The sequence below is a fragment of the Bos indicus genome, chromosome 26, assembly GCF_029378745.1.
Source record: "Bos indicus isolate NIAB-ARS_2022 breed Sahiwal x Tharparkar chromosome 26, NIAB-ARS_B.indTharparkar_mat_pri_1.0, whole genome shotgun sequence".
In the NCBI taxonomy this organism is placed as follows: Eukaryota; Metazoa; Chordata; class Mammalia; order Artiodactyla; family Bovidae; genus Bos; species Bos indicus.
In genome coordinates this window covers 17,906,977-17,932,768 of record NC_091785.1, presented here as the reverse complement: position 1 = coordinate 17,932,768, position 25,792 = coordinate 17,906,977, and the positions used below count along the sequence as shown (strand labels likewise).

Below are 25,792 nucleotides of genomic sequence, written 5' to 3'. Positions count from 1 at the left end.
GATTCAATTGGCAAAGATTTCATTTTATGGAAGGCTGCACCACTGATACGTTTAAATTTTGTCCTTGATCTACTTAACTCTGGAACCAGAGTAAGCATTCCTAAAAGGGACTGTTTTATTCCAAACTGAGGAAACAGACCATGTTCAGAATTGAGTTTGCTACAGAGCTACAGACATCCATGGTGTCTTCAGAATTGCTGACTTTTATTCCAGTCTCAAATTGCCTTCTTTTAAAATTTGCGCACCTTCCCTTCAAAAGGACTCACAGGCTGATGCTCTTGTTCCTACTGGAAACCTATTGGGTTTTATATTAGTACTGAATGAGGGGCTCTGAAAAGAAACAGCACATTTTTGTTTTATTTACTGTTTTAAAAGATTTGGTACTGTCATCCTGGGGGGATATCAGAACTGTGTTGGGTTTACATTTTATATGTCATTATTTTTATTTTGAATATGGAGATGGATGGGGCCAGGAATGGGACTTCCTTCCATGATGTTTTCAGAGCTGAGAAGCTCAGGTCTTGCCCCAGTCCTACCTCTGACATTGAGATAAATGTGGCCCAAGGATGGCATTTAATTGTGCTAATCCACAACTTAGATGAATCCCATTTCACAAAATTCCCTGCTTCCATCTCTGAGTGGGAGGAGGGCTCCCTATTGCCTTGTAGATTCGTAGGTGCTTCTCTGTGCTCACCCCTTCCAAATCCCTTAGAATAGTTCATTGAATTAATGGGAGATGAGGACTCACAAGTGTTACGTTAAGAGCCAAGCTTCTTTGAACTTCCATAATGGAAAACAAGAGTTATTGCTCATAAGATTCTTGACAGAATTCCTGATGGGAGGTAGCAAGTAAAGTCGGCAAGAGGATGGGATAGGAAACCAGGGGGCAACCTGAGTTTCAGTCCGGACTCTGAACTAATTTGCTGAATGTAAATTTAAATAAATTCCTTTATCTTCTCAGATGAAGTATATCTTTTATCTGTAAATGAGGAGTTTGGGATCACTTTGTGATCCCCCAAAGATTCAGCACATCTCTGAGGCTTTGGACTCCGTTTCTGGCATTTGTGCTTTATTACAGGAAGAATAAAGCCTGTGTGACAGACCATGTGGTGAGGGGCACCTTATAAAAGACACTGTATAGGTCAATGTGTTAGTTCAACCATGGTTACCTTTACGTTAATGCACTGTTTATATTACTGGAAGGATAATGACACCGGCTGCCAATCACTTGGTATTAGGAGAAGGCGATGGCACCCCACTCCAGTACTCTTGCCTGGCAAATCCCATGGACGGAGGAGCCTGGTGGGCTGCAGTCCATGGGGTCGCTAGGAGTCAGACACGACTGAGCGACTTCACTTTCACTTTTAACTTTCATGCATTGAAGAAGGAAATGGCAACCCACTCCAGTGTTCTTGCCTGGAGAATCTCAGGGACAGGGGAGCCTGGTAGGCTGCCGTCTATGGGGTCGCACAGAGTCGGACACGACTGAAGCGACTTAGCAGCAGCAGCAGCAACCAATCACTGAGGGTTTACTACATGCCAACCACTATGCTCAGCAATTTACATAAAATATTTAATTCTCACAAAACACTGATAAATATTGCCTTTATATTGCCATTTACAGATAAGTACATGAGGTTTAAAAAATGGAAGCAACTTGCCCAGGGTTTCATGGCTACTACTTCAGAAAGCCAAGATGCTAAGTCTGGCTGCCTGATTCCAGGTCTGTGCTTGTAACCACTGTGTTTGGGAAAGCTAGGTTCTGGGGATCAAACTGAAAGTGTTAGGCGCTCCGTCATGTCTGACTCTTTGTGACCCCATGGACTGTAGCCCACCAGGCTCCTCTGTCCATGGGATTCTCCAGGCAAGAATACTGGAGTGGATAACCGTTCCTTTCTCCAGGGTATCTTCCCAACCCCGGAATCAAACCTGGGTCTCCTGCACTACAGGCAGATTCTTTACCATCTGAGCCACCAGGGATCAAACTGCCTTGGTTCAAATTTTTAACTCTGCCACTGGGGCTCTTGGGTAAATTACTTATTCTGCCATACCTCAATTTTCTCATCTTTAGAATCTGGCTAGTAGTGGTACCTTGGAAGTTTGCTGTGATGATCTAATGAATTTTCTAGGCAATAAGCTGGAATGTAGTAAGCTCTAAGTAAGTGCTTGCAGTTTCTTTCATCATTGTCATCCTATACTACATCAGCCATTTGCAGGAGAGGATACCAGCAGAAGCAACAGCGTATGCAAAGATCTAAAACAGCATGGGGTGTTTGGACAATGGCAGGGAGTCTGGAATGGTAGGAACACAGGCTGTAAGTGGGAAAGAAGTTGGGCAGATATGCTGGGGGTGGAGCGTGAGAGATTGTGGGTTCCAGGCCCCTCGTCTGGATGGTGACTCTTGCAGGTCATGGGAAGCCCTAGTGGGAGCAGGCATGTTAACATGCTTCCGTGTCTCCTTCTTGCTCAGGGATGCCGGGAGGATGCGACATCCTCATCGTTTATAGCCGAGATGCTGAGGAGTGGTGCCAGTACCTCCAGGACCTTTTCCTTTCCAGTCGGCAGGTCCGCAGCCAGAAGACGCTGACTTACAGGCTGAGCCCCAAGACGTCCTTCTCCGCCGAGGACCTGAGCTTCTTTCTCCATGTGCGCTGCGTTATGGTGCTGCTCTCTGCAGAGCTGGTGCAGTGCTTCTGCCAGCCAAGCTTGCTGCCCCTGCTGCAGAGAGCCTTTTACCCTCCACGCCGCGTGGTGCGGCTGCTCTGTGGGGTACAGGATAGCGAGGAGTTCCTGGACTTCTTTCCAGACTGGGCACACTGGCAGGAGCTCACCTGTGACGATGAGCCTGAGACTTACGTAGCAGCTGTGAAGAAGGCCATTTCTGAAGGTAAATGTCTCTTCTGGAGTACAGATATGCAAGCCCTGGAAAAAATGACCCATCCAGGCCTCAGGCATTTCAGGCGAGATGTTGTGGTGTTAATGGTCATCATTCCTATTACAGACTGAATCTAGACCTCACTATGCTAAGAGCCCCAGTCGTATTTACTGGTTTAGAGCAGACTATTTCTGGGATGGGATTGTCCCATCCCAGAATAGGGTAGGTTAGGTCTCCTGGATAGGGTAGAATAGGGTGGGTCTCCTGGACCACAGGAAAGAAAGATGACACTTTTCCTTGGGTTCTGTGCTAGGATAAGCCCTCTTTTTAGAATTGTCTACACCTCAGAAGACATTGGACAGAGACTCCAGCCTAGACGGCAGTGGGGGTGGGAGTCTGAGACTTAGTTTGGTGGGGATGTGAGGACTATGACTTCCAACCTTCCTGTTGCAAGGCACTTCCATTTTTTATCATCAGGTGACCTTAAGATTTTGGTTGAAAAGGTGTCACTTTTGGGTAACATGGTTATAGAGAAACACATGCCTTCTCTATTTTCCACCAGCCTAGTTTCTGTCCTTTGCCTTGTTTCTCCTTTTCAAATGGGAGAATTCCGAGCCTCTCTGCCAGGACTAATGACTTCAGTGGCCCCAGGAAGTATGACAAGTGCTCCGATTAGCAGTACCGGAAGATGTGCTCTGGGATGGACGTGTGTCACAGCTTTTCTTCCTCTTTTTGATTTCTATTTTTTGCTTCACTGTGAGCTATGAGCAAGCTATGTGTTTATCTTCTATTCTCTTGCCATTTGAGCTCTGATACACCTGATGCCAGCAAAGAAACCTGGAAAATAATGGAGCGATGTAACTATGCTCAGTTATCCCTGGTGTGCCTTGGGCATTAAAATTTGACTCATCCACCCCATGTCGTTTGATTTGTGAATCAAGAATTCACAAATTCTTAGTGACCTTAAAAAGCTAGTAGAGTTCCTAGATATTTTTATCCCAGGAATGGCCTGCTCCAAACCAATAAGTATGACCAGGTGACCTAACACAGTAGGATCCCAGGCCATTCTGTAATATAAATGACAAGTGTGAGTGTAGAAGATGTCTCACTTGAAACTCCCGGGACCTGGATTTTTCCAGAGTTTACTTATCTTTACTTCAGAAGGACACAAGGATAGAAAAAAATGCATAATTCATACTTGCACGATTGTACTTCATTGGTTTGAGGGGTCTGCTGAAACTTACAGAGAAGTCAGGTACAACTGGTTGTTGCAGCGGACAAGCTTCTGTCACTGCTTAGCATGAGCTTATGATCTGGTGGGCAGGCTGCTGTGACCCACCTGTCCATCATCCCACACACCATGGCTGTGTTGTTACTGTACTGGCCTCATGGTGTGTGCGCTAACAGACTGGTCTTTCAAATACTACAGTGGTATTGTTTTTAAAAATAGATGCTAAAAGGGATTCTCTGACTATTGTTTGGCAGTGTCTGATGTTCAGATGCCTAGATAAATTGATCGCTTATAATATTATACTTTTCACTAATGACTCTGGCTCAGTGTGCTGTGAGCCCTTAGCTTCAAGTGTTTCAGAAGGAATGACATGTTTCACAGTGGTATTTCTGTTCTGAAAGCAAATAACCTCTCATCAGAAAGAGATATTTTAAATGGGAGATTAAAACCAACTGCTTAGTGGAAAATCTGGGTGGTTCAGAATCAATGGAAATGTAGGGACAAATGGAATCATAGAAAACTGTATGAGGCAGGATGGCTTGTGCCTCCAATGTCATTTACTTATCTGATATTAGATTTGTGAATTTGGGGATTAGAGGTCTCTGTGTGGGGAGGCTAGAATGGCTTAGGTTTGCTTTGGGAATGGCCATGGCCATCACCCTCAGTTGGCCCAGAAATGGGGGGCTGTATCTCTGATTTTTGTGCTGAACAAGCTTTCTTAACAAACGGAAGACTTAAAGTCTAATGTTGTAGCAAAAATGAGTGACGACACTCTATTGCCTGGCTCCGATGCTAACTGAATGCCCAATATTGGGCAATCTATGTAGCCTCTTTGGGTTTCAGTTTCCTTTTTTATGGGACTTCCCCAGTGGCTGAGCCTGTAAAGAATCTATCTGCAATGCAGGAGACCTGAGTTTGATCCCTGGGTTAGGAACATCCCCTGGAGAAGGGAATTAGCTACCCACTCCAGTATTCTTGCTTGGAGAATTTCATGGACAGAGGAGCCTGGCAGGCTACAGTCCATGGGGTCACAAAGAGTCGGACACGACTGAGCATCTAACACTAACACTTCCTTCTCTTTAAGAGGCGGGCTTACACTTGTTCTAAGACACTTTCCAGGGCTGAAACCTATGAGTCCCTTAGGCCAGAGAGTCTCAAATACTTTTGAAGCACCACCATCTTGTCCTATTTCATACCTGCTTTGACTCCCCAGAAGCTTAGAGCTAAAACAGTGTTTAAGGATCAAATTATCCCTATGCTATGTTTCTGGTATGAGTATGTCCTTAGTTATAGTCTGTATAACTTGTGATAATTTATTTTAATATCCCTGTTGTACACATGAGGTTTTCCTAAGGTAGTTCAAAATAAAAGTCAAAAATAAAATTTTCATACACCCCACTAGTACAAGCTGGCCCAGTCCTATGAGAAATAAATACATGAAACTTATTTCTTTGACTTCCTCTGTTAAAACAATTCCAGTGGGAGACATAATGGAAAATTGATAATGGGGATGCACTAATGGTAGAAACAATAATTGTGGGGTTACTGATTGTACAGCTATTAAAAGCTACAGGGAGACACATTTCAGGCATCTTTCTAATAACTGAAGTGTGCAAAGATGGGATGGGTGGCCCTTGGAGGTGGTAAGTTCCACATCACCAGGAGTGTGCAAGCAGAGACTGCCTGTATGGTGTAAAAGGAATTCATCTTTGGAACCATGGTTATACCATGTGACCTTCACAATCTTTGATCATAAAATTCTCTTACCTTAAGTTTCTGGGGTTTTTTTGCTAGGGAAACATGTCTATACTGAATCCAGTCTTCCTCCTTCACCAGATTTTCCTGGGGTTTCTAATTCCCAACTGAAGAAATATTGGTCATATTCCTACTGTAACCCCAACAGAAAATAGCAGGGAAAAAGATTTCAGTTCATAATCTATGTAACCCTTGAAAACAGTAAAACTCCAAGAATATTTATATACATATATATTTTTTAAATTTTAAGGTCTTTTCTGAGAAAACGTGATGAAATGAAATTTTTATTTTAAGGCAGGGCAAGAAAAAATTAAACATCAAACTCTCTCTGTATTTGGACCTCTCCTCCCCTCCCATGTGTACAGTGGGCATCCGCATTGCGCATTGACCCACGTTAGCCTGAGTTTCTCAGGAATGGGAGTGCCTGCTCAACCATAAAGATCAATTTTTTCTTTCTTCTGACACTAACAATGTAACTTAAAATAATAGTGTTCTTTCCCAGCTTTGTACAGGGTCATGATGACTTGTTGCTTGCTTTGTCTGTGCCTACCTGGACCATGTATCCTTGATGAACTTTATGTAAAACATCAGCATGTCATTTTGATGCACAGTCCTTTGTCTCAAAAATGTTTGTGACTGTGCCTTTGACTTCTAGCAGGTAGGAGAGTTCTTAGAGCTTTCTGAGAATCTACTTGCTAGGTTATAATCCTCCATATGGCTCAAATAAAATTCTTTTTGTCTTCTTAACTTGATAATTAGTTGAATTTTTGTCAACAAATATTACTACTTAGTAAGATATTCATTGAGACCATTTAAAATTTAGGCTAAATTTTAGACCACTTAAAATTTAAAATAAGGCTTAAAGATTAAAAGCTTTAGAGAATAGAACTGGTAATAGAAGTAATAATTCCAGAAACTGGGATCGATTGTGGTGGTTGTTGTTCGTGTCTAACTCTTTTGCCACCCCATTTACTGTAACCCACTAGGTTCTTCTGTCCATGGGATTTCCCAGGCAAGAATACTGGAATGGGTTTCCATGCCCGCCTCCAGGGGATCTTCCCAACCCAAGGATTGAACCCACATCTTCTGCATTAACAGGCAGGTTCTTTACCACTGAGCCACCAGGGAAGCCCTGAATGAGGTTACAAGTAGTTAATTATACTTTCTCTTGCTGCTGTGTTATCTAAATAAGTACTTCTCAAACTTTAATGAGGGTGGGAAGACCTGGGATTCTTGTCAATATACAGATTCTTACTCTATGAGTCTGGATGGGACCCAAGATTCTGCATTTCTAACAAGCAACCAGGTGATGCTGATGCTGCTGGTTAGGGGTCTGCTGAAAACTGAGCTAAGGTCTAAGTCACCCTTCCTTTGTCAAGTCAGTTGTCTTGTACTTCTGTTATGCCTGGATCATTTTCTCAGATATCTACTTTTCTGGAAATGAAGGCACTATCTCATAAGGTTGACTCCTGGACCAGTGTTTACGTATAAAATAAGACCAGTGTTTGGTGCTTAGGCCAGTAGACTTCAGGATAGGGCTCTGGAGTTCTCTTCCTGGTCCTTGACTCACAGATTCAATGTTAGCTCTGACAGCTTTCAGCCTCTCCATTTTCCAGATGTAAATGGTCCTGACATCGGAATGGGGGTATACTTCCATCACAGTCCTTACTGCTTCTTCATTTAACAGGCGTGTTGATCATAATTACTATGCCACTAAAAATGTTTGGGAGGTTTTATTTCCTACCCCCTCTCTCCAAATTTGTCAGTCACCTTAAAACTGAGCAGATGTTTTAATTATAGAGGCTTCAGTGTGTCGTAACAGCCAGTTTATTTCCCAAGGCCTTCATCTGTAAAATGATGGGGTTGGACCAGGTGATTGGAAGGTTTCTTCCAGTACCCCAGCACTGTAAGATATCATTGTGAGTTTTCTGGGCAAATTACCCAGAACCTTTTAACCTGTTCAGTTTAGTTCCAAAATGTTTGCAGGGTTATATACCCAGGGCATAGAAGACTGTACTATTGTTCTGAATTGTTTGGATTTGTTAGGTGATTATTTTAAAATAAGGAAGTGAGAAAAACCAGGGTACAGCACCGAAATTATTTCCTCTTTTTATAGGCGCTCTGTTTTTTTTTTTTTTTTCAGGCGCTCTATTCTTTACTGCAAATCTCATTGGAATGTAAAAATAGATTCTGTTAGTCTGTGTGGGAGAGGTCTTGATGGGTAACACTGAGTTTTATTTCAAAAGTTCTCATAATTTAGTGTGTCCATATTTGTGTGTGTATGTGTTGAGGGGGAAGGGAAGCGCTGAACCAGTTCTTCCAGTATTATTCAGTATTACGTTGGAGATCTTGTCTGCTTTCTTATATGTATTTTCTTTTTACCTCCCCTATCTTTTCTCATGCCCTTTGTGCTTCTCATGCCCAGAATCATCATGAATTTTGCCTTTTTCACATGGGGAAAATTTAGAGGGATTTGTCCACATCTGGCCTTCCTTTGTTGATATTAGTATTCTAATCTGATTGTTAAACTGGAGTTTAAAAGGAAAACAATTGAGATACAAATACTTTTAGCTAATCAGATGGATTCCAAAGTCTTCTCCCAGATTTAAAAAGGAACATTTTCTTTTCTGAAATAAAATACAATTGACCCTGGAACAACATGTGGGTTAGGGGTACTGACTCCCCTGCCCCCACCCATGTAGGCAAAAATCTTTGTGTCATCCTTTAGTATTGGTGGGCGATTGTTGCCAGGACCCATGTAGGACGCCAAAATCCATGGATGGTCAAGTCCCACACAGGCCCTTGGTATCTGTGGTTCTGCATTTATGGATTGAACCAACAGGGGATCATGTAGTTGATCATTTTTATTGAAAATAAAATCTGCGTATAACTTGTCAGTGCAGTTAAACCCATGTTGTTCAGAGGTCAACTGTAATGTATGTTTATCATAATGTTTAAAAAAAGAAAATGAAAAATACACCTGTAGGCTATTTCCAATTTAAAAAATAATAATGTTGCAATAAATCTCCACACAGCTTTATGCCTAAATCTTTGTCAATCTCTGTGGATTTCCTCTTAGCCAGTCTCCGTAGAGCTCCTAGAGATGGTGCTCACCTGCTCTGTGCATCTCCCCACTCTCCCCATGTGACCTGAATTCATGGCCCCTTACTTGGTTTTTTGTTGTTGCAATTTATCTACTTATTTTTCTTTCCCTTTATGCCTAAGTCAGTGATTTACGTTTGCAGTTTCTCTTGCAAAGATACTCATATGGAGAACTGCCCTGAACCACTCCTTCTCCTCATGGAAAGAGCTAACACTAAGGTGATGCTGTGTCATTTGCTGTGTGTAATACACTGGTCACTTCATGGGTATTTATCCCCCACCACAACCCTGAGTGGGTAGATGGTTTTACCACCAGTTCACAGGTGAGAAAACTGAGGTTCAGCAAGGTTCAATAACTTGCATGATGACTGGGAGCAGCTCACATGGAAACATAGGGCCTTCAGACTCATGCTCTGCTTTGTCTTGCTTCCTTCTAAGCCTCTCCCCCCTCATCCTCCTCTTCCTCATGGAGACAAGAAGCAGGAAGAAAGCCTGGGAAAGAGAAAGGATTAAGGACAATGAGGCTTCCCTGAGTTCTCTAGACCACAGGATCCCAAGTCAGACTGGATATTGGCATTGCCCCCCTACTTTGTTTAACATGCTGGTGTCCCCGCCTTACCCTAGGCTGACTGAACAAGAATCTCAGAGGTTGGTTCAGACAAAATGAATTTCAAAAAGACTCCGCAGCGGATTATGCTCTGCAGCCATGCTCTGGAGACTCTGTTCCATGCCTGCAGCCCTGTCCATTGGTTTTCTGGTTGGAGGAGCTGGCAACAACTCAGGCCTTGTGGGCTGTCACAGGGCAGGTCACGGGGCAGTGTTCCCAGGGGCTTAGAGCCTGGCCAGGTCACAGCTCACTTCCACGTCACAGGCGGCAGCTTTTAGACAGGGGAAGAGAGACAGACCCTCCCAGCAAAGGGGAAGTGACTGCACCCTCCTTGCTGTCCTTGCTGTGGCAGCCTCGCTGATGGTAAGTCCGTGATGGCTTCTGGGGCTTCTGTGCTGCCTTGCAGAGACTGAGGGGAGAATCTGATCTGGGGCCTCTTGAAATAGTCAATTTTTGTTCTGCTGTCCTCCTGCCTTGTGGCCTTGGGTTGTTGGTTCTGCTCTCTCTCTGCTGTGGTTTAATTCGCACTTAAGGTTCCCCCTTAAATGACCCTTGCAGAAATATGTTTCCTTCACACAGTCTTCCCTTTTGAAATAATCTTTGATTTGGAGAGACGATGCCCAGCTGGGATGGAAAAATCTGTCCCAGTGTCACTAAAAAGCTGCAACATGTCCAAAGGTCGTTTGGATTTCCCTTGCCAGGTATCTTGACCACCTCATAGAACGAGATGCTTCCTCCTAGCTACACCTAAAAACAATCAATGAGGACTAATGTGCAAGATAGATTTTTGTACCCATGGATCTGTATGAATTTCCCACAGAGCTGTGGGCCCAGGTGGTGTTGTGGAATTGGCCACCCTGCTGCTTCAAAAGCCACCCAGAGACAGCCTTCTGCTCCCAGCTAGACTTTCTGTGGTCCCTCAAGGAAAATATCTGCAAGTCACTTTGTCAACTGTGGTTGCTGAGCTGCAGTGAAAAGGGAGTGATGAATGCTGAAGTTTCCACTAGTGTGAGAATCTCAAGTTTGCACCTGTTTTTGTATGAATTGTCTAAATGCAGGCCAGGATGGAAATATCAGATGTAGGGATTTTTTCGGTTGGTTTCTTACCCTGTAGTTTCTGTAGTTTTTGCAACTCACTTCTCCTGCGATTATTGCTAGAGGAGAATACTAGAATGGAGGAGCGATCTGACATCTGTTTTACCCCTTCAAAGCCCTTTTGTAAACATTATCTCATTTGGTCAGTGCTATTTTCTTGTAGTGTTAGTAGCTCAGTCGTGTCCAACTCTTTTCGACCGCATGGACTGTAGCCTGCCAGGCTCCTCTGTCCATGGGATTCTCCAGGCAAGAATACTGGAGGGGGTTGTCATTTCCTTCTCCATTCCCAACCCAGGGATCGAACCTGGCTCTCCTGCATTGCATTTTCTTATAAGGCACACAGTATTCTCATCACCACTTTACAGATGAGGAAAACAAGGCCTGGCAGGTTCACACAGCTGTTGTTCCATTAGAGCAGGATCAGGTCAAGCCCTCCTGCCTTGTAGTCCCAGGCCTAACTCTTTTCTTATCCAGATGTTGCAGTGAGCCTTCCATTCTCAAGACCCTGTGCTAGGTGCTGAAACAGAGCAGGGAAGCCAGATATAGTCATTGCTTTAATAGTCCCTGCGTTCTAAACCAGCACTATTCAAAAAACGTATAACACAAGCTACATGTGAAATTTCAAGCTTTCTAGTAGCCATAGTAAAAAAAAATTAAATACTAGAATAAAAAGAAACAAGTGAGTAAATTTCAATAATGTGGTTTACTTAGCCCAATATATCTAAAATTTCAACCTATAACCAATGTAAAATTGTTAATGAAATGTTTTCTATCCTTTTCCTCATACTAAATCTTTGAAATCTGGTTTGTGTTTTACACATAGAGCACACGTTTCAACTGTTCAATAGCCACATGTGGCCAGTAGCTATCATATTGGACAGTATAGATCAAGAATGATGCTGCTTAGAGAACTGGGGGCCATATCTGTTACTATTTTAATACATGAAATGTCGTATATGTTTTTAGAAATGACTGTCCTGGTTTTTTTATTAATTTATTCAATCAGTCATTCAGCAAGTATTGAATGAGCATCTGTCATGTGCTAGTCTGTAAGGAATATCTGTTCATTGTTTTCTTTCCTTTCTCATCTCCTCTTTCTGGCTTTTCTTCCTCATTCCTCCCCTTTCTTTGTCTCTTTCTATATTTTGTCAGCTATTTGGCTATGTTCCCAGGCTCTGCAAGTATACATTGGGTAAGACAAAATTAACTTTGATTAACAACGGCGTTTCTATCCTTGGAATGACCAGTTTATCATATGTACTGGTGAGACTGGACTCCTGGCAACCTATCATATCTGAAGGCAGAAACTAACCAGGGTGCTTCTGTCTATCTGTTTACCTACCTGTCTACCTACTCATCTATCTAAATTTTGCAAGTATGTATAGAGCAGCATTTATATATATTTATGCCAGTGTATATGTATCTATGTATTTTACACTGGTTTATGAACTTTTTCACTGCAAGGATACACAAGGAATTGTTAATAGTGGTTGCCTTTTGGTGGATGGAGGACATTTTGAACTTTTTATTTTAGACATTTCTCCAGTGTTTAAATTTTTCTGTGATGCTAATTTTTACTCTTTGAGATTTTAAAAGAGAAAACTGATGGGTCATGGGGATTTTATGAATCTAGAGGAAGGAGTTGGACTAATACCCAACTACTCCAAGTAGGTTGAGTTTCAGGTTAAATTCCTTTCTGCAAACTCCTTGGCCTTTTTTTCAGCTTCGTTAGATTGATCTTCTGGGTAAGGGGAAGTGACACTGGTTTGTTTATTGCTGTAATGACTGTCCCATCAGTCACTCCATGTGGGCTCTGCTTGAAAAGAGGGAACAGCCACTTATCACTGAGTCATAGTTTTACTCTTCTCAAATGGAATTTGACTCTTGTGGAATTTAGATTGATGTCTCCTTAGGTTACTTCAGTCTTTGTGACAAAAAGTAAGAGAATGTGGGTGTATATTTCACAGACTTTGACACCAACTGGCTGTGCCACTGTGGTCAAGTCACCTGGCCACCCTGGACCTGTTCTTGTCCTTGTTAAAATGCCGGGAGGTGCTCAGATCGACATCTCAGACCTTTAAAGTCATGAAATTCCATGGTTACAACCACATGTAATTTAAATATCTTACATTTCATTGTTCTCAATCTAATATTTTTCAAAATCCCATCAAGGTATTGTATATTATTTCAGCTAATAAGTTATTCTTTCCAACAGAATTTAAATAGAATTTTAAATGACATAAGAGTAGCTTCCTGTTTATGGACATTAGCCTAAATTCAGCCTTAGAAGAACATAGCAGTATGCCATTATCTGTGTGGGAATGAAAGAATGCACGTATTTCCCACTTTGTATATATTGTTTACTGTGGGTGTGTAGATACACGGTTGTGGCTCACAGGAAGATAATGGGGGCAAGGGAAACGGGGGCAAATGTGCATGACAGAATGGCTCTGTTAACTTCCCTATTTTTGCAGGATGTTTTCACAGTTTTTCAATTTAGTTTCCATTGCCATTCACATGACTGAGAGTGTGTCTGAGATGGCTGAGGAAATAGGATGATTCATGCTGTAAATGATTTTTTATCATTGGAGAAATTACTGAAGCCATGGCAGCCTTGTCATATAGACTTCTGGGCAGAAAACTTGCTAATGTAGCCAGTTTGGTAAAATTTAGATGTGAACAGTGGTCAGCTGATTTTCTAAGATACAGAAAAATGAACAAAATTAATAATCGATAAAGTTGCCTTTTCTCTAGGGGAAAAAGCCATTTGGAGACTGTTTTACTTTCACTGTATTTATGTTTTTAAAGAAAATACTTGTCTCCACTGACAGATGTTGTGTGCTCAGTAAATGGTAGTGGATGGATGAGTGGCTCGGTGGGTGCATCCATGGATTGTTGCCATTTTCCTTATTCTTGAGCCCATTTTGAAGGTCCTAGTTGGAGAAAAAGATATCCTTCCTGTGAGCATCCTTCTTAAGGAGCCTGTGCTGCTGGTGCTGTGTGGATCATCAGCTGTTTGCATGGAGCAGATTTGTCTGTGGTCACATAGTTAGTATGTGTCTGAACAGAAACTTGTCAAACTGATTCAGAGCAAGACAGCATCTACTGAGTGCATCTTTTTTCGCTGTGTCCATACAACCTAGATAGCATATTCAAAAGCAGAGACATTACTTTACCAGCAAAGGTTTGTCTAGTCAAGGCTATGGTTTTTCCAGTTGTCATGTATGGATGTGAGAGTTGGACTGTGAAGAAGGCTGAGTGCCGAAGAATTGATGCTTTTGAACTGTGGTGTTGGAGAAGACTCTTGAGAGTCCCTTGGACTGCAAGGAGGTCCAACCAGTCCATTCTAAAGGAGATCAGCCCTGGGAATTCTTTGGAAGGAATGATGCTAAAGCTTAGTACTGGATGCTAAACTAAGCTCCAATACTTTGGCCACCTCATGAGAAGAGTTGACTCATTGGAAAAAACTCTGATGCTGGGAGGGACTGGGGGCAGGAGGAGAAGGGGACCACAGAGGATGAGATGGCTGGATGGCATCACTGACTTGATGGACGTGAGTCTGGGTGAACTCCGGGAGTTGGTGATGGACAGGGAGGCCTAGCATGCTGCGATTCATGGGGTCGCAAAGAGCTGGACGTGACTGAGCAACTGAACTGAACTGAACTGAATACTTAAACGTATACCAGATATGACAGCCTATCCCAGAAAAGAACCAGGTATGCTATTATAGAGGCCAGCTAGTAACTTGAATTGTTAACTCCATGGGGGTGTGCATGGATCATTAGTAGCAGAAATTGAGTGTGTCCTTTTGAAGGAGAGCATTGAAGTGAAGAAATCTGAAGTGTTCAGAAGAAACCTCTAGAACTGGCTTAGTGGTTTTGGGAATTCCTTGATTTCCCGCCCCCCCACCGGGTTTGTACCTTCTGCATTTGTGTATCTTCCTTATCACTCTTTCAAGATTAGACCCATACTAGCCTTTCATTTAAAACAATGCTGGTTGAACGTGCGTATTTTGTCTGCCAAGTTGCCAGTTTCATAAGCAGATTGCTGGCTCGCTCTCTAACATCTGATAACACAGGAAATAGAGGGGAAGCTGATGATGAAATAAAAATACTCTACTTTTAAACTGGACTAAAACAAGTTTCCTTTTATATATATCAGCTAATGTTTGAAGCTGTAACTAAAGTTAAAGCATGCAGTGGAATTGACATTCATCAAGACTAGCAGATAGAATATCAGTGTTAGCTGTTGACTTTTTTTTTTTTTTTTGAGTGTGTGAAATGTGGGGAAACATTTTTTGTTGCAGGATATGGTATTTAGCATCACAAGTGGAGTTGTAACCTGAAAAGAAAACTGAATTCTTGGTTGGTGTTGAACCAAAAGACACAACCTAGGCAATGGCAACCCACTCCAGTACTCTTGCCTGGAAAATCCATGGATGGAGGAGCCTGGCAGGATACAGTTCATGGGGTCACTACGAGTTGGACACGACTGAGCGACTTCACTTTCACTTTTCACTTTCATACATTGGAGAAAGAAATGGCAACCCACTCCAGGGTTCTTGCCTGGAGAATCCCAGGGACAGGGGAGCCTGGTAGGCTGCCGTCTATGGGGTCGCACAGAGTCGGACACGACTGAAGTGATTTAGCAGCAGCAGTAGCCAAAGATCAAGAGAACAATTTATTCTTGCTTGTAGCAAGTAAGGAGAACTCTGGGGATCTTTCCGGAAGCAGTGTCTCCCTGAACAGCAAAACTGGGGAAGCTTAGAATACATGCATATTCATGAAAGGGCTGGAGCAGAGGCGAATTCAGCGTGGAACTGGGGCAAATGTGGACAGAGTCCAAGCTTTAGTTGACTGAATTCAGGAGGGTCAGCTTCATCACTCCATCCTCCACCTGGGTTGGCGCCTTAGTTCCTATAGAACTCAAAGATATGTTATTATGTATAGCCCTTGAGGAGGAACTAGGACTCTGCTTTATCACTGCACTATTGTTTGACTGCCTTCTCTTTGTTTCCTTAAGATCATAGTTTACTGGAAATTACCTGGCAGTCCAGTGGTCCTGCTTTCATTGCTGGGGCCTGGAGTTCAATCTCCAGTTGGGAAACTAAGATCCCATAAGCCACATGGCACAGCCTAAAAAGAAAAAGGAAAACAAAAAGGTCATAGATTACTGTTCAAGGGCAAGCACTGCGGCCAGGCTGAGGTCACAAAAGGACTTAGGCCGAAAGGGCTTCTCTAAAGTCAAGAAAGTCGTTCCTGGTTTTCTTTCCAGGGACCCTCTGACCCATTTGCTTACAGAGACAGCCTGTTACTTTTTCTAAAACAGAGCCCCCCTTTTCATTTTCTACAACTGTCTGAATATCATCTCTTAAAGCCTTGGTTTGTTGCTAGAGAAGGTCTCCAGCTCTGATTATAAAGCATTTTTATAGGAGAAGTTTTTGGGCAAAATGTAATGTTGAAATAATCGTACAGTAGTTGGGCAGCCTAAATGTTTATTTTCATTTTGAAATCAGAGTCCTGTAGATTATAGAAATCCTTTGACATTGTTTCACTCCAATCTCTTCCATGGTACAGGGTGTTCATTTGATTAAAACTTGCCCATGCTCTGGAAACAGTCTAGCTTTAGAGTCTCTAATGGCAAAAGAGGGACAGGGAGCCGTGCAGACAACAAGATGGAAATATAGAATATTAACATGAGAAAAGGCAACTGTGGGATCCTCTGGCTCAGTCTCTCTAGTTTGAAAGGAATAAAGTAGGACTCAGAGAGGTAGAAGAACTGCCCAGTGTTACACAGTTAATGGCAGAGATGAGCATGTTAATTTATGTTTCTAGTCAGCAAATATTTATTGAGCTAATGGAGTGCCTGCCATGGCGGTGGCACTCTGCAAGGTACTGGGAAGACCTGATGGAAAAGTCATACTCAAGTCCTGCTCTTCAGGAGTTTATGTGTCCTGGAGGTAGAGGACGGCTAAACAGCCAGTTGTTCTTTTAATTACTTAATGCCAAGAGGGTACAGCATTATGAAGCAGAAGGCAGGAAGCTCCCTATGAATAATAAAGGGGATCTGTGGTTTTCTAAGGGCCCTTTTGATAGTTCCTTACTCTCATCCATTAAGGAAAGAATGAGTTTCCTGAGCATCCATCTTGGAAAAAAGAAGAAAGGCATGGCTGTAGACATGGCAGATATTATACACCTGCTTATCTAATGGTAATGTATTGCCGAAATTAACCATGGCTCTCAGGCAGGGCTTTCATGTTCTCCAAGTAGTGATTAGGACTGTCTAAAATTTTGCATAGTTTTACTTAATTTTAAAATGAGCATTTTGATCATTTCTTTAAGTTTATAGACAGCAGTGACGTTGAGAGGTATTTATTACCATGTTCCCACAATTTGGAACTTTTACATTCTTGTTTCCCTAAATGTGAGTTGGTTGGAAGGACAGGCTAAAGATAAGTTGAAAATGAATAAGAATCAATATAAAATCCTATTCAGCATTCAAGAAAATAATTAAGCAGTTGTACAAGAGCAGGATGAAGGAATATATATGTAAGAGTTGTGCATGTGAGGTCTGGTGGTTTTAGCTGAAGGCAAGCTAAGCATGGTCAACAGAGCTTGATCATGGTCAACATGTTGCCTCCAACTGGGAATGACCATTTGGGAAGCTTTGCCACTGATGATGGAACCTTGAGTCAAAACAATTTGGACAGGCAGGAACCTGGCTCCAATCCAACATACAACATTTTACAAGGCTAGGTGTTTATTTGCAATTAGGTCTCAAACCTCGTCTCCCACCCCCAAACAAAACTGAACTATAGAATTAAAGCATGGTGGAGGAAAAATCCTGGCTTCCATAGTTTACATGAAGAAGAGGTGGGGATTTGAGGTAACCACATGCTCAGTATGAATCAGCAAGGTGGCACACCTGCTTTAAGATGCAGTCTTGAGCTTCCCTTCTGAACAACAGCCAGGCTGGAAGAAATGACGGCCCTTCTTGTATTATACCCAGACTGTAGCTACCCATCTGGAGTAGCTGTTGGCAGAAGGTGAGGGAGGGGAAAGTTAGGTTAGGGGGATGAGGAGACCTATAAGCCAAAGCTGTCTCTTTTGGGGGCCTACTTAGAAAGCTGAGTGTATTACTCTGGACTTTTTTTGCTTGTAAGGAGAGAGCCCTGCCCTGGGCCCAAGAGGAATTAATTAAGCTATGGGAAGGGTAGGAGTGTTAGTCCTTGGAGATAATGTGGAACTAAAGATTTGAACTCCAGAGTTACCTCTCCACCTCTCTCTCTCTGTGTCTCTCTGCAAACTAGAATCATTCTCTGATGAGGCATCTCCAAGAAGGATAATTAAAGCTCCTAGGAATGGCCACTCCTCAGTCCTCCCAGTTCCAGCTCCAGAGAGGAATTGACACTTATTCTCTCAGGTCCACGATTTAAACATCCCGGGTAGGATCTAACTAGTTGAACTTGGGTCAGGTGCCTAACTCTAGGCCAAGGACTATGAATGGCCCATTATGAATGGCCCATTTGATAGCCCAGGGAGTGGGATTTCTAAAAAACTTGACAGCTTCCACTCAAACCACTGGTGACAGTGGAGGGATAGAGAATTTTCCCGAAGAGGATCTGATATTCTGTCCTTATCAATCGATGCAAAAGACAGTTGCCACGTAGCCTGGATGGAAGTGGAGTTTGGGGGAGAATGATGTATGTATGGCTGTCTTTTTGCTGTCCGCCTGACCATCACAACATTGTTAATTGGCTATTGTTGTTTAGTTGCTAAGTTGTGTCTGACTCTTTGTGACCCCATGGACTGTAACCCTCCAGGCTTCTCTGTCTATGGGATTTCCCAGGCAAAATACTGGAGTGGGTTGCTATGCCCTTCTCCTGGGCTTCTTCCCAACCCTGGGATCGAACCTGCATCTTCCGCATTGGCAGACAGATTCTGTACCACTGAGCTACCAGGGAAGCCATTAATTGGCTATACTCCAATACAAAATGAAAAGTTTGTTTTTTGTTTTTTATTTAAAGACAGTTGTCTCAGTGAGGGATCTGGAAACATGCCTGTGCCTAAAGAAACAGAGGAACTAACTGAGGGTATTATAGAATTATAGAATTTGGGGCTAGAGTAAAAGGGAGGCTCACTTTTGTCAAAGGACTTGCCCAAGGATGCTCAGCTGGGTGGAGACAAAAGCCCAGGCCTCTAACTCTGAACTTGGAGTTTCATCCAGTATACTTGATTGTCTTCCTAAGAAGAAAATATCAAGGGAAGACAAGAAAATTACCTTCAAACATTTGAAGGACTGGTGTGTGGAAATAAGAATGGTGTTGTTTGATGATGCTTCAAAGGTTAGGTGAGAATTCACAGGCAGTGGTAACCGAAAAGCAGAATTCTACTAGATTTAAGGAAGAATGTCAACACCTGAAGTGGCTAAGCAATGGAGCCCGCTTCCTCAGAAGGTGGTGGCCAGAAGTCCTGTTGTCAGAAGCCTTCGGGCTAAAGACTAAATCTTAGAGCAGTCATGCTACTGTGCTAATCCATACTGAGCATGTGGTCACCTCAAAACCCCAGATAAAGATGTTTATCCAAACGTCTGCCAGTGGTGCTAAAGAAGGAGTCCCTCAAATCCCTCCCAACCCAGAGACACTGTCAATTAAAAACCTGGGCGGTGGTGTTTTTTACTTTTTTCCTACAGCTTCCTCCAGTTGTATCGTGTTTACGGTGTGAGATGCTGTGCTGATCGTTCATAATGATTATCTCACTGAATCTTCACCTATCATGTAGACACTCTTATCATCTCCATTATCACATCTGAGCCACAGAAACATAAAGTTACTTTCCCAATGGCACGTGAAAACTTTGTTTTTGCTCCAACGCCCCTAGACTTAACCGCTACATTCAATGACGTCTCAAAAACTACTTGTTTCTAGTTCCATTTTTACAGTGTCTCTATCAGGTGTCCTCAAAGTGTGATCCTGAAAATACCCGTGTGAGAACCGTATATTTTGGGGTTTGTTGGAGAGCCAAATATTTTTGAAACTCATATTTTTGTAAATATTGACATTCCCCATGTATTTGAACCCTACATTTTTGGTAAATGTTTATGTTCCTGAGCCCTACCTGGTACCCAAGGAACCAGAATGTTTGTGTGGAATGTATTGGAAATATGTATTTCGATTTGGAAATACATATGTATTTCCAATACATCCAAGTACTCAGTATGATTCCGATGGACAGTAAAGTTTGAGAACCACTGGTCTAGATCTTTCTAGGGAAAGCTGGAGGGTAGACCAGATCCTGAAAAGCCCCATAATTCTCTAAACAGCTTAGACTATCTTCTGAAGGCCATGGGCAGACGTTGAAGAGCTAAAAGTTGAATTTGACGTGATCTGGATTGATTTTCAGTAAGTTCAGTCTGGAGGCTGTGTGGGGATGGCTGGAGGCCAGAGAGCGAGCAGAAGTGTCTTGTATCCTTCACGGGAGAGGGTGGGTGTAGGGCTAAATGTAAACAGGTACTACTGAAATGAGAAATGGAACCCAGGTTACGTGCAGATTTTCTGATGAGATATTACAGTCAATTTCCAAAGCCTCGTGTGAGCATTTTCTTGAGATAGCATCAAATGCTAAGTTCCTCTGACATCTTATTCTTGACCTTTGATTCTTATCACCAGCCCCCCTTTACTATCAGTGGTGCATACCCTAGAGAGCTCAGGCGGTGTGTTTGTGCAAGGCCTCATCTCCGGTGGGTGGGGAGTGATGGTTGGCTTGAAGCAGCAGAGACCTAGTATAGCCTATTGAATAAACAAGGGAAACACCATGGTGTGTTGGGGTGGGATGGGGTTGTTTGTCCCTAAATCTGTACATAACCAAGGGTTAGTAGTGTTAGTCACTCAATCGTGTCCGACTCTTTGCAACCTGATAGACAGTACCCCGCCAGACTTTTCTGTCCATGGAATTCTCCAGGCAAGAATACTGGATTGGATTGCCATTCTCTTCTCCAGGGATCTTCCCGATCCAGGGATTGAACCCAGGTCTCCCACATTGCAGGCAGATTCTTTACCATCTGAGGTATCAGGGAAACCAAGGGTGGTGAGAGCATTAAATAGTTGTGACCAAGCAGCCATACCATACAGAGGGTGAATTACCTGAGAGCTGTGGGTGTTTTAATGGATACTGTGAAATGCCATTATGCTTCTAAGAGGCTAAGGAAAGCCCTGGTTTTTCTCTCTATCCTGTACTCCACTGGCTTCCCTGAAAAGAATCCACCTGCAATGCAGGAGACCGGGTTCTATCCCTGAGTCGGGCAGATCCCCTGGAGGAGAGCATGGCAACCCACTCCAGTATTCTTGCCTGGAAAGTCTCATGGATAGAGGAGCCTGGTGGGCTACAGTCCATGGGATCATAGAGTCAGACATGAGTGAGCAACTGAGCACCCATGTCCATCTCCTTTAGACTCTGATATCCACGGTTTTTCCTCTCTCTGGACTTTAGGACTCGTTTGCAGGACATCCACAGGTAACACTCATTTATCTAGTCATTTCCTGAATTTCGAATGGGTTCCCCAGGTAAGAGTTTAAATTCTGTAGGAGTGGGGCCTGTGTATTATTCCATGGGATTCTCCACTGTGCCTAGCACAGTGTGGGAACACAGAGATCTTAGTAAATGCTACTGAGTTGGTTGGCTGCTTGGTTGAAGTCTTGGAGGACAGATATTATAGCTACTTTGCAACTGAAGCCGCTTTGACAGAGTGATTAAATTACTCTCTCAGTAGGGTCACAGTCATTATCCATCACAAATGTGCATTGACTGCCTACATCTTGAATTGTTCAGAAAAAAAAATGCTTTCAGAACACTCATGCTCTAAATAAGGAATCAAATGCAGTTTCATATTTGCTTCAGGTGATCTTGCTGCCCTTCCATTAATATGTATTTATTAAACACCCACTCAGTGAATGCAGTGAGGACTTGGCGCTCTATTAGATGCTCTGGAGGCATTACAGATTCTGTAGGAAACACAGGCTGTGCTCTCAAGAATCCTCGTGAACGAAGCTGGTATGTGGGCATTTCTCTGTCAAAGAACAGTTTCAGCGTCTAGGACTCACTGCCTGCTGTGGGGGATGGGGACAGGTTCTGGCCTTGCCGTTCTCCGCTTGTCCCACCTGTGTTGTCAGAACTAGCTCCCTGTTTCCTTCTGCTGCCTGGGATCAGGACTTGAGCACAGAAGAGGGCCCTGGAGAGGAAGAAACCAGTTGACCAAGGCAGTTAAGTCCAAGGCCTGGAGGCAGGAGGGCCAGGATTCTAGTCCTGGCTTTGGTACCCAGTTCTGGGGTTGGGGGCAAAATTCTCCAAGACTCCATTTCATTATCTGTAAAATGCGGTGAAAATGCCCACCTCACAAGAGCAGAGGATGGAAACACCGGGCCCCCACTCCCCCACAGTCTCCTCCTTCCCCCGGGTTCATATCTGCTCTTTGATCAGCATTTGTCTGATGAGTTTGTTCCCCTCTTTCTATCTTCATGACGACTGGTTTGGTTTTAAGCCCTGATCATTTCTTGTCGAAGAAACTGTTTATTTTATTTTATGGTAATTTTTAATTTTTTTTTAAGTTTTAGAAATCTCAAAAATTATAAAGGTAATACATGCTTGTTATAAAAAAGTTTTTGACCATTAGAAATCTGTAGAGGAAAAAGTGGAAATATTTGTCTGCTTCCCCAAATCCTCGTTCTCTTAGAGGGAATGACCATAAACAGTTCAGTGTGCCTTTCCAGATCATCCTTATAAATTTATAAAATCCATACAGACTTTTTTCTCTATAAATAGAATCACTGTATACATATTATTCTTGATTTTCTTTCAATTAATTGATCCTTTCTTGTGAATTTATAACATATATACACGTAAACTCTTTTTTTAAACAAAGTAGATTATTATAGACATTGTTTTGCAGCTTGCTTTTTATCTGACCTCATGGACAACTGTCTTTTAATTGGTCTTCATGTTTCCATTTCATACCTCTCCAGCCCATCCTCCACTAGACTGCCAGAAGACTTTTCTAAATCCAGCTGGAGAACCATTGACTACAGGATAAAATCTAGACTTCTTAATATGAAGAGTTCAAAGCTCTGTACCATCTGTCCCCCTGCTGACTTCTATAATTTTACTGCAGTATTAGATTTGTTGTTGTTCGCAGCAGAAACTTTTTGTTCTCTGAACAAAACCTGTGTATACCCACAGTGTTTAAAACAGGCAAACATGGAGCTCTTGGGGTTCATGTGTCCATTGGTGGGGCCTATAGACCCCAGCTGCTCAGGGACCCTCCCTGTACCCTAAGCACAATTCTGTATCTTGCTTTATATTCTCTTACGGCCTGTTGGTCCTTCTGAAATCAGCCTAAAAAGATCAGAGATGTATACATACTTTTCCAATTTCTCTTTATTCATTACAGGACTGCAGCTCAATAAAGAACAAATCTGGGGGAGTTCGCTGGTGGTTTGGTGGTTAGGATTCAGTGCTTTCACTGCCATAGCCCTGGGTTCAATCCCTGGTCAGGGAACTAAGATTCGTCGAGTCACACGGTTCACGGCCAAAAAAACCCCAATAAATTTGGGAGCTTTTTGTTAACCTTGTTACTGGGAAAAAATGAATTCCATATGTGTTAACTTTTTGTGACATGTCCTGAATGATTCCTTGAAGATTCTAAGATGTCCAAACTTAGACATGGAGATTTAGAAAGCCATTTTTGGGGACTCATTCTTGTCGCATTAGGCATTCTCCTATTATTGACCTTTCTCTTTGTTCTAGAGTAACTATTGTATTATGTTTCAATCTTTATGATCCAAAGACTGTGAGATTCTTTAGGATTGAAATAAGAAGATCTATTAGAGAACAGCTGTCCATGAGCTAGGAAAGAGAGCTGCAAAACAAAATGAATCCAGCTGAGTAGTCGCAGTGTCTGGCTCAGTGCCTGGCACATAATAAATGTTCAATAATCTTTTCATCCCCAGAAAGCATGTTGGGTATGACAGTTCCCTTGTCAACACGGAGGAAGAGATACAGTCATTCCTATCACCAGGCGTGTGAGGCCCATAGTTTGCTGTTGATATAGCTTTGGAAATGGCCCCCAGGACTGTAGCAGGTGAGGCTGGTCAGCATCTCTTCTTGCCAAACCGCAGCCAGGCTTCCTTTGCTCCTCCCAGCTGCATGGACCGTAACACAAAGGGGAAACTTGAGGTGCTCTCTCTTTGCTTAATTCACACCAGTGATAGGCTTGTGCATCTTGAATTTGATGACCACTGAATGACCACCCAAAAACCATGCTGGGATTATTTTAGATTCAACACCAGTCATAAGAAACTCTGAAAAAAAATCAAGACATAAATAACTCAAGCTGAATTTTGTGGTTTTTGTGGATCTATTTATTTATATTTTTCAATAGCAGTAAATCTACAGCCTTAAGATACTCAAAATAACATTCTTTGCTTCTTTTGACCTCAAAAGCCACAGGTCTGTTTTATTACTAGGAGGCTGTGTTGAGGGAGATTGAAATCTTCCTACTTATCTTTAAAAAAACGAAAACAAATGAAAAGCCAAGAACCCCTCTGTTGGTTGCAATGCACGTATTGGATAGGCTCTTCAACTGTTAGAAAAGGATTTGAACTTTATCCTCACGCGGTCTTATTAATTGGCAACTGGCATATCAAAGGGTGTCATCTCAAATGTTCTGACCTCTGAATTCTGTGATCATATTTATGTTTTACATTTCTTACCCTTGGTCCATTTTTTTCTAATATGGAATGTGTTCAGTTGGTCCATCTTTTCTGGTCAGTTGGAAGGTACCCATTCTGTCTTAAATTCTGCTGATTCTGCCTCAACCTTTTTTATTAAGGTCGTTGACACCAGTTCATTGGTCTTTAAGTGCATTGGGGGGTCTTCTTTTTGATTATTCCTCTACACTGCCCTAGGTAACTCAGTGGCATGTATCTCCTCACTCCTCCTCCAGCACTGCCCAGGCTCCCCACACCATGGTCTTGTAGAGCAGCATATATTGTACAGTACTGCCTGCCTGCTCCCAGATTAGACTTCATAGATCAAGCCATCTTTTCTCAGTGATCTGGGATTGGCTTCAGCATTGGTCTCACTCAGGGGTCTGGACATCCAACCCCATCCACTGGAGTTGGCACTTGATGTGAAACCAGCATCCCATTCCTGGTCTTGCACTCTCCACATTTATTAAGTGAGATGACACTCTCTTAATATGTAAGGTTTCTCACTTCTGGGCATGTAAGATATTTTGGCCATTATCTGTAAATACCCCTATCTTTTGCTTATGTTGCCTAACTAGCTATGTCAACACTTAAGTGGAAAAGGATGACTGAATACCTTCAAGAGCTGCCTTGATTCCCACAGCACCTGACTGTTAGAAGTGTTTGGGGAGGCTTCCTTATCATTTATCATTTAGGGTAGAATTCATCCATATTTCCTGAGTAGCAGAGTTGCACTGGGAACAAGTCAGGACAGTTTCAGAAACTTCAAAATGAATGTCCTCTGGTGAGCTCTACTAGGTCTTAGTAGTAAAGCTGAGCCATTGTCTAGTCTCTGGTGTCCATACTGAGGTCATGGGTACAGCCAAGTGATGGGCATCACCTCCTGTGTACAGACAGAACCTTGAGAGAATTCACTGAGAGAAAAGGTGTTAAGACTTCACTGGCATTTTGGTGTAAAACATCTGCCATCCGAAAGAATTATAAAAGTAAAGCTCTCAAGGTCTTGGATGAAGTTTCACTCATCTTTGTGAGATGTAGTTCTCAGCATATGGTAGCATCTAAATATTTGATAAATGTTTGATAAATGAATAAATGAACAATTGGAGTATCACATTATAGTTTGGTTTTCAGGAAATAAGCAAGACCAAATTATTTGGCTTATGAAAAATGACAATTTTGTTGTCTAAATTTTCAGTTCATCTGAATTGCCAATTTCTGGGACTTTAAGTAGCAAGGGAATGAGAGGAAATGATGAGATGGGTGTGTATTAATTTGTTATTGAGGTTATTAGTGTCATAAGTAGATTTTTTTGTCTCAGTAAAATTTAGAAAGATATCTTTTCTTACCTTTGTCTAAATCTGAAATATA

At 42.4% G+C, this 25,792-nt stretch overlaps 1 protein-coding gene across 2 annotated transcripts in view; it reads left to right on the top strand.

Moving 5' to 3' along the window:
• The window catches only part of PIK3AP1 (phosphoinositide-3-kinase adaptor protein 1), a 120,729-nt gene that overhangs the window by 7,968 nt on the left and 86,969 nt on the right, over positions 1-25,792 (top strand). For both annotated transcript variants that reach the window (XM_070781278.1, XM_070781277.1), the window contains exon 2: positions 2,471-2,887. In XM_070781278.1, the coding sequence (XP_070637379.1) occupies positions 2,471-2,887 (417 nt within the window). The remainder of the gene's footprint in view (positions 1-2,470; positions 2,888-25,792) is intronic.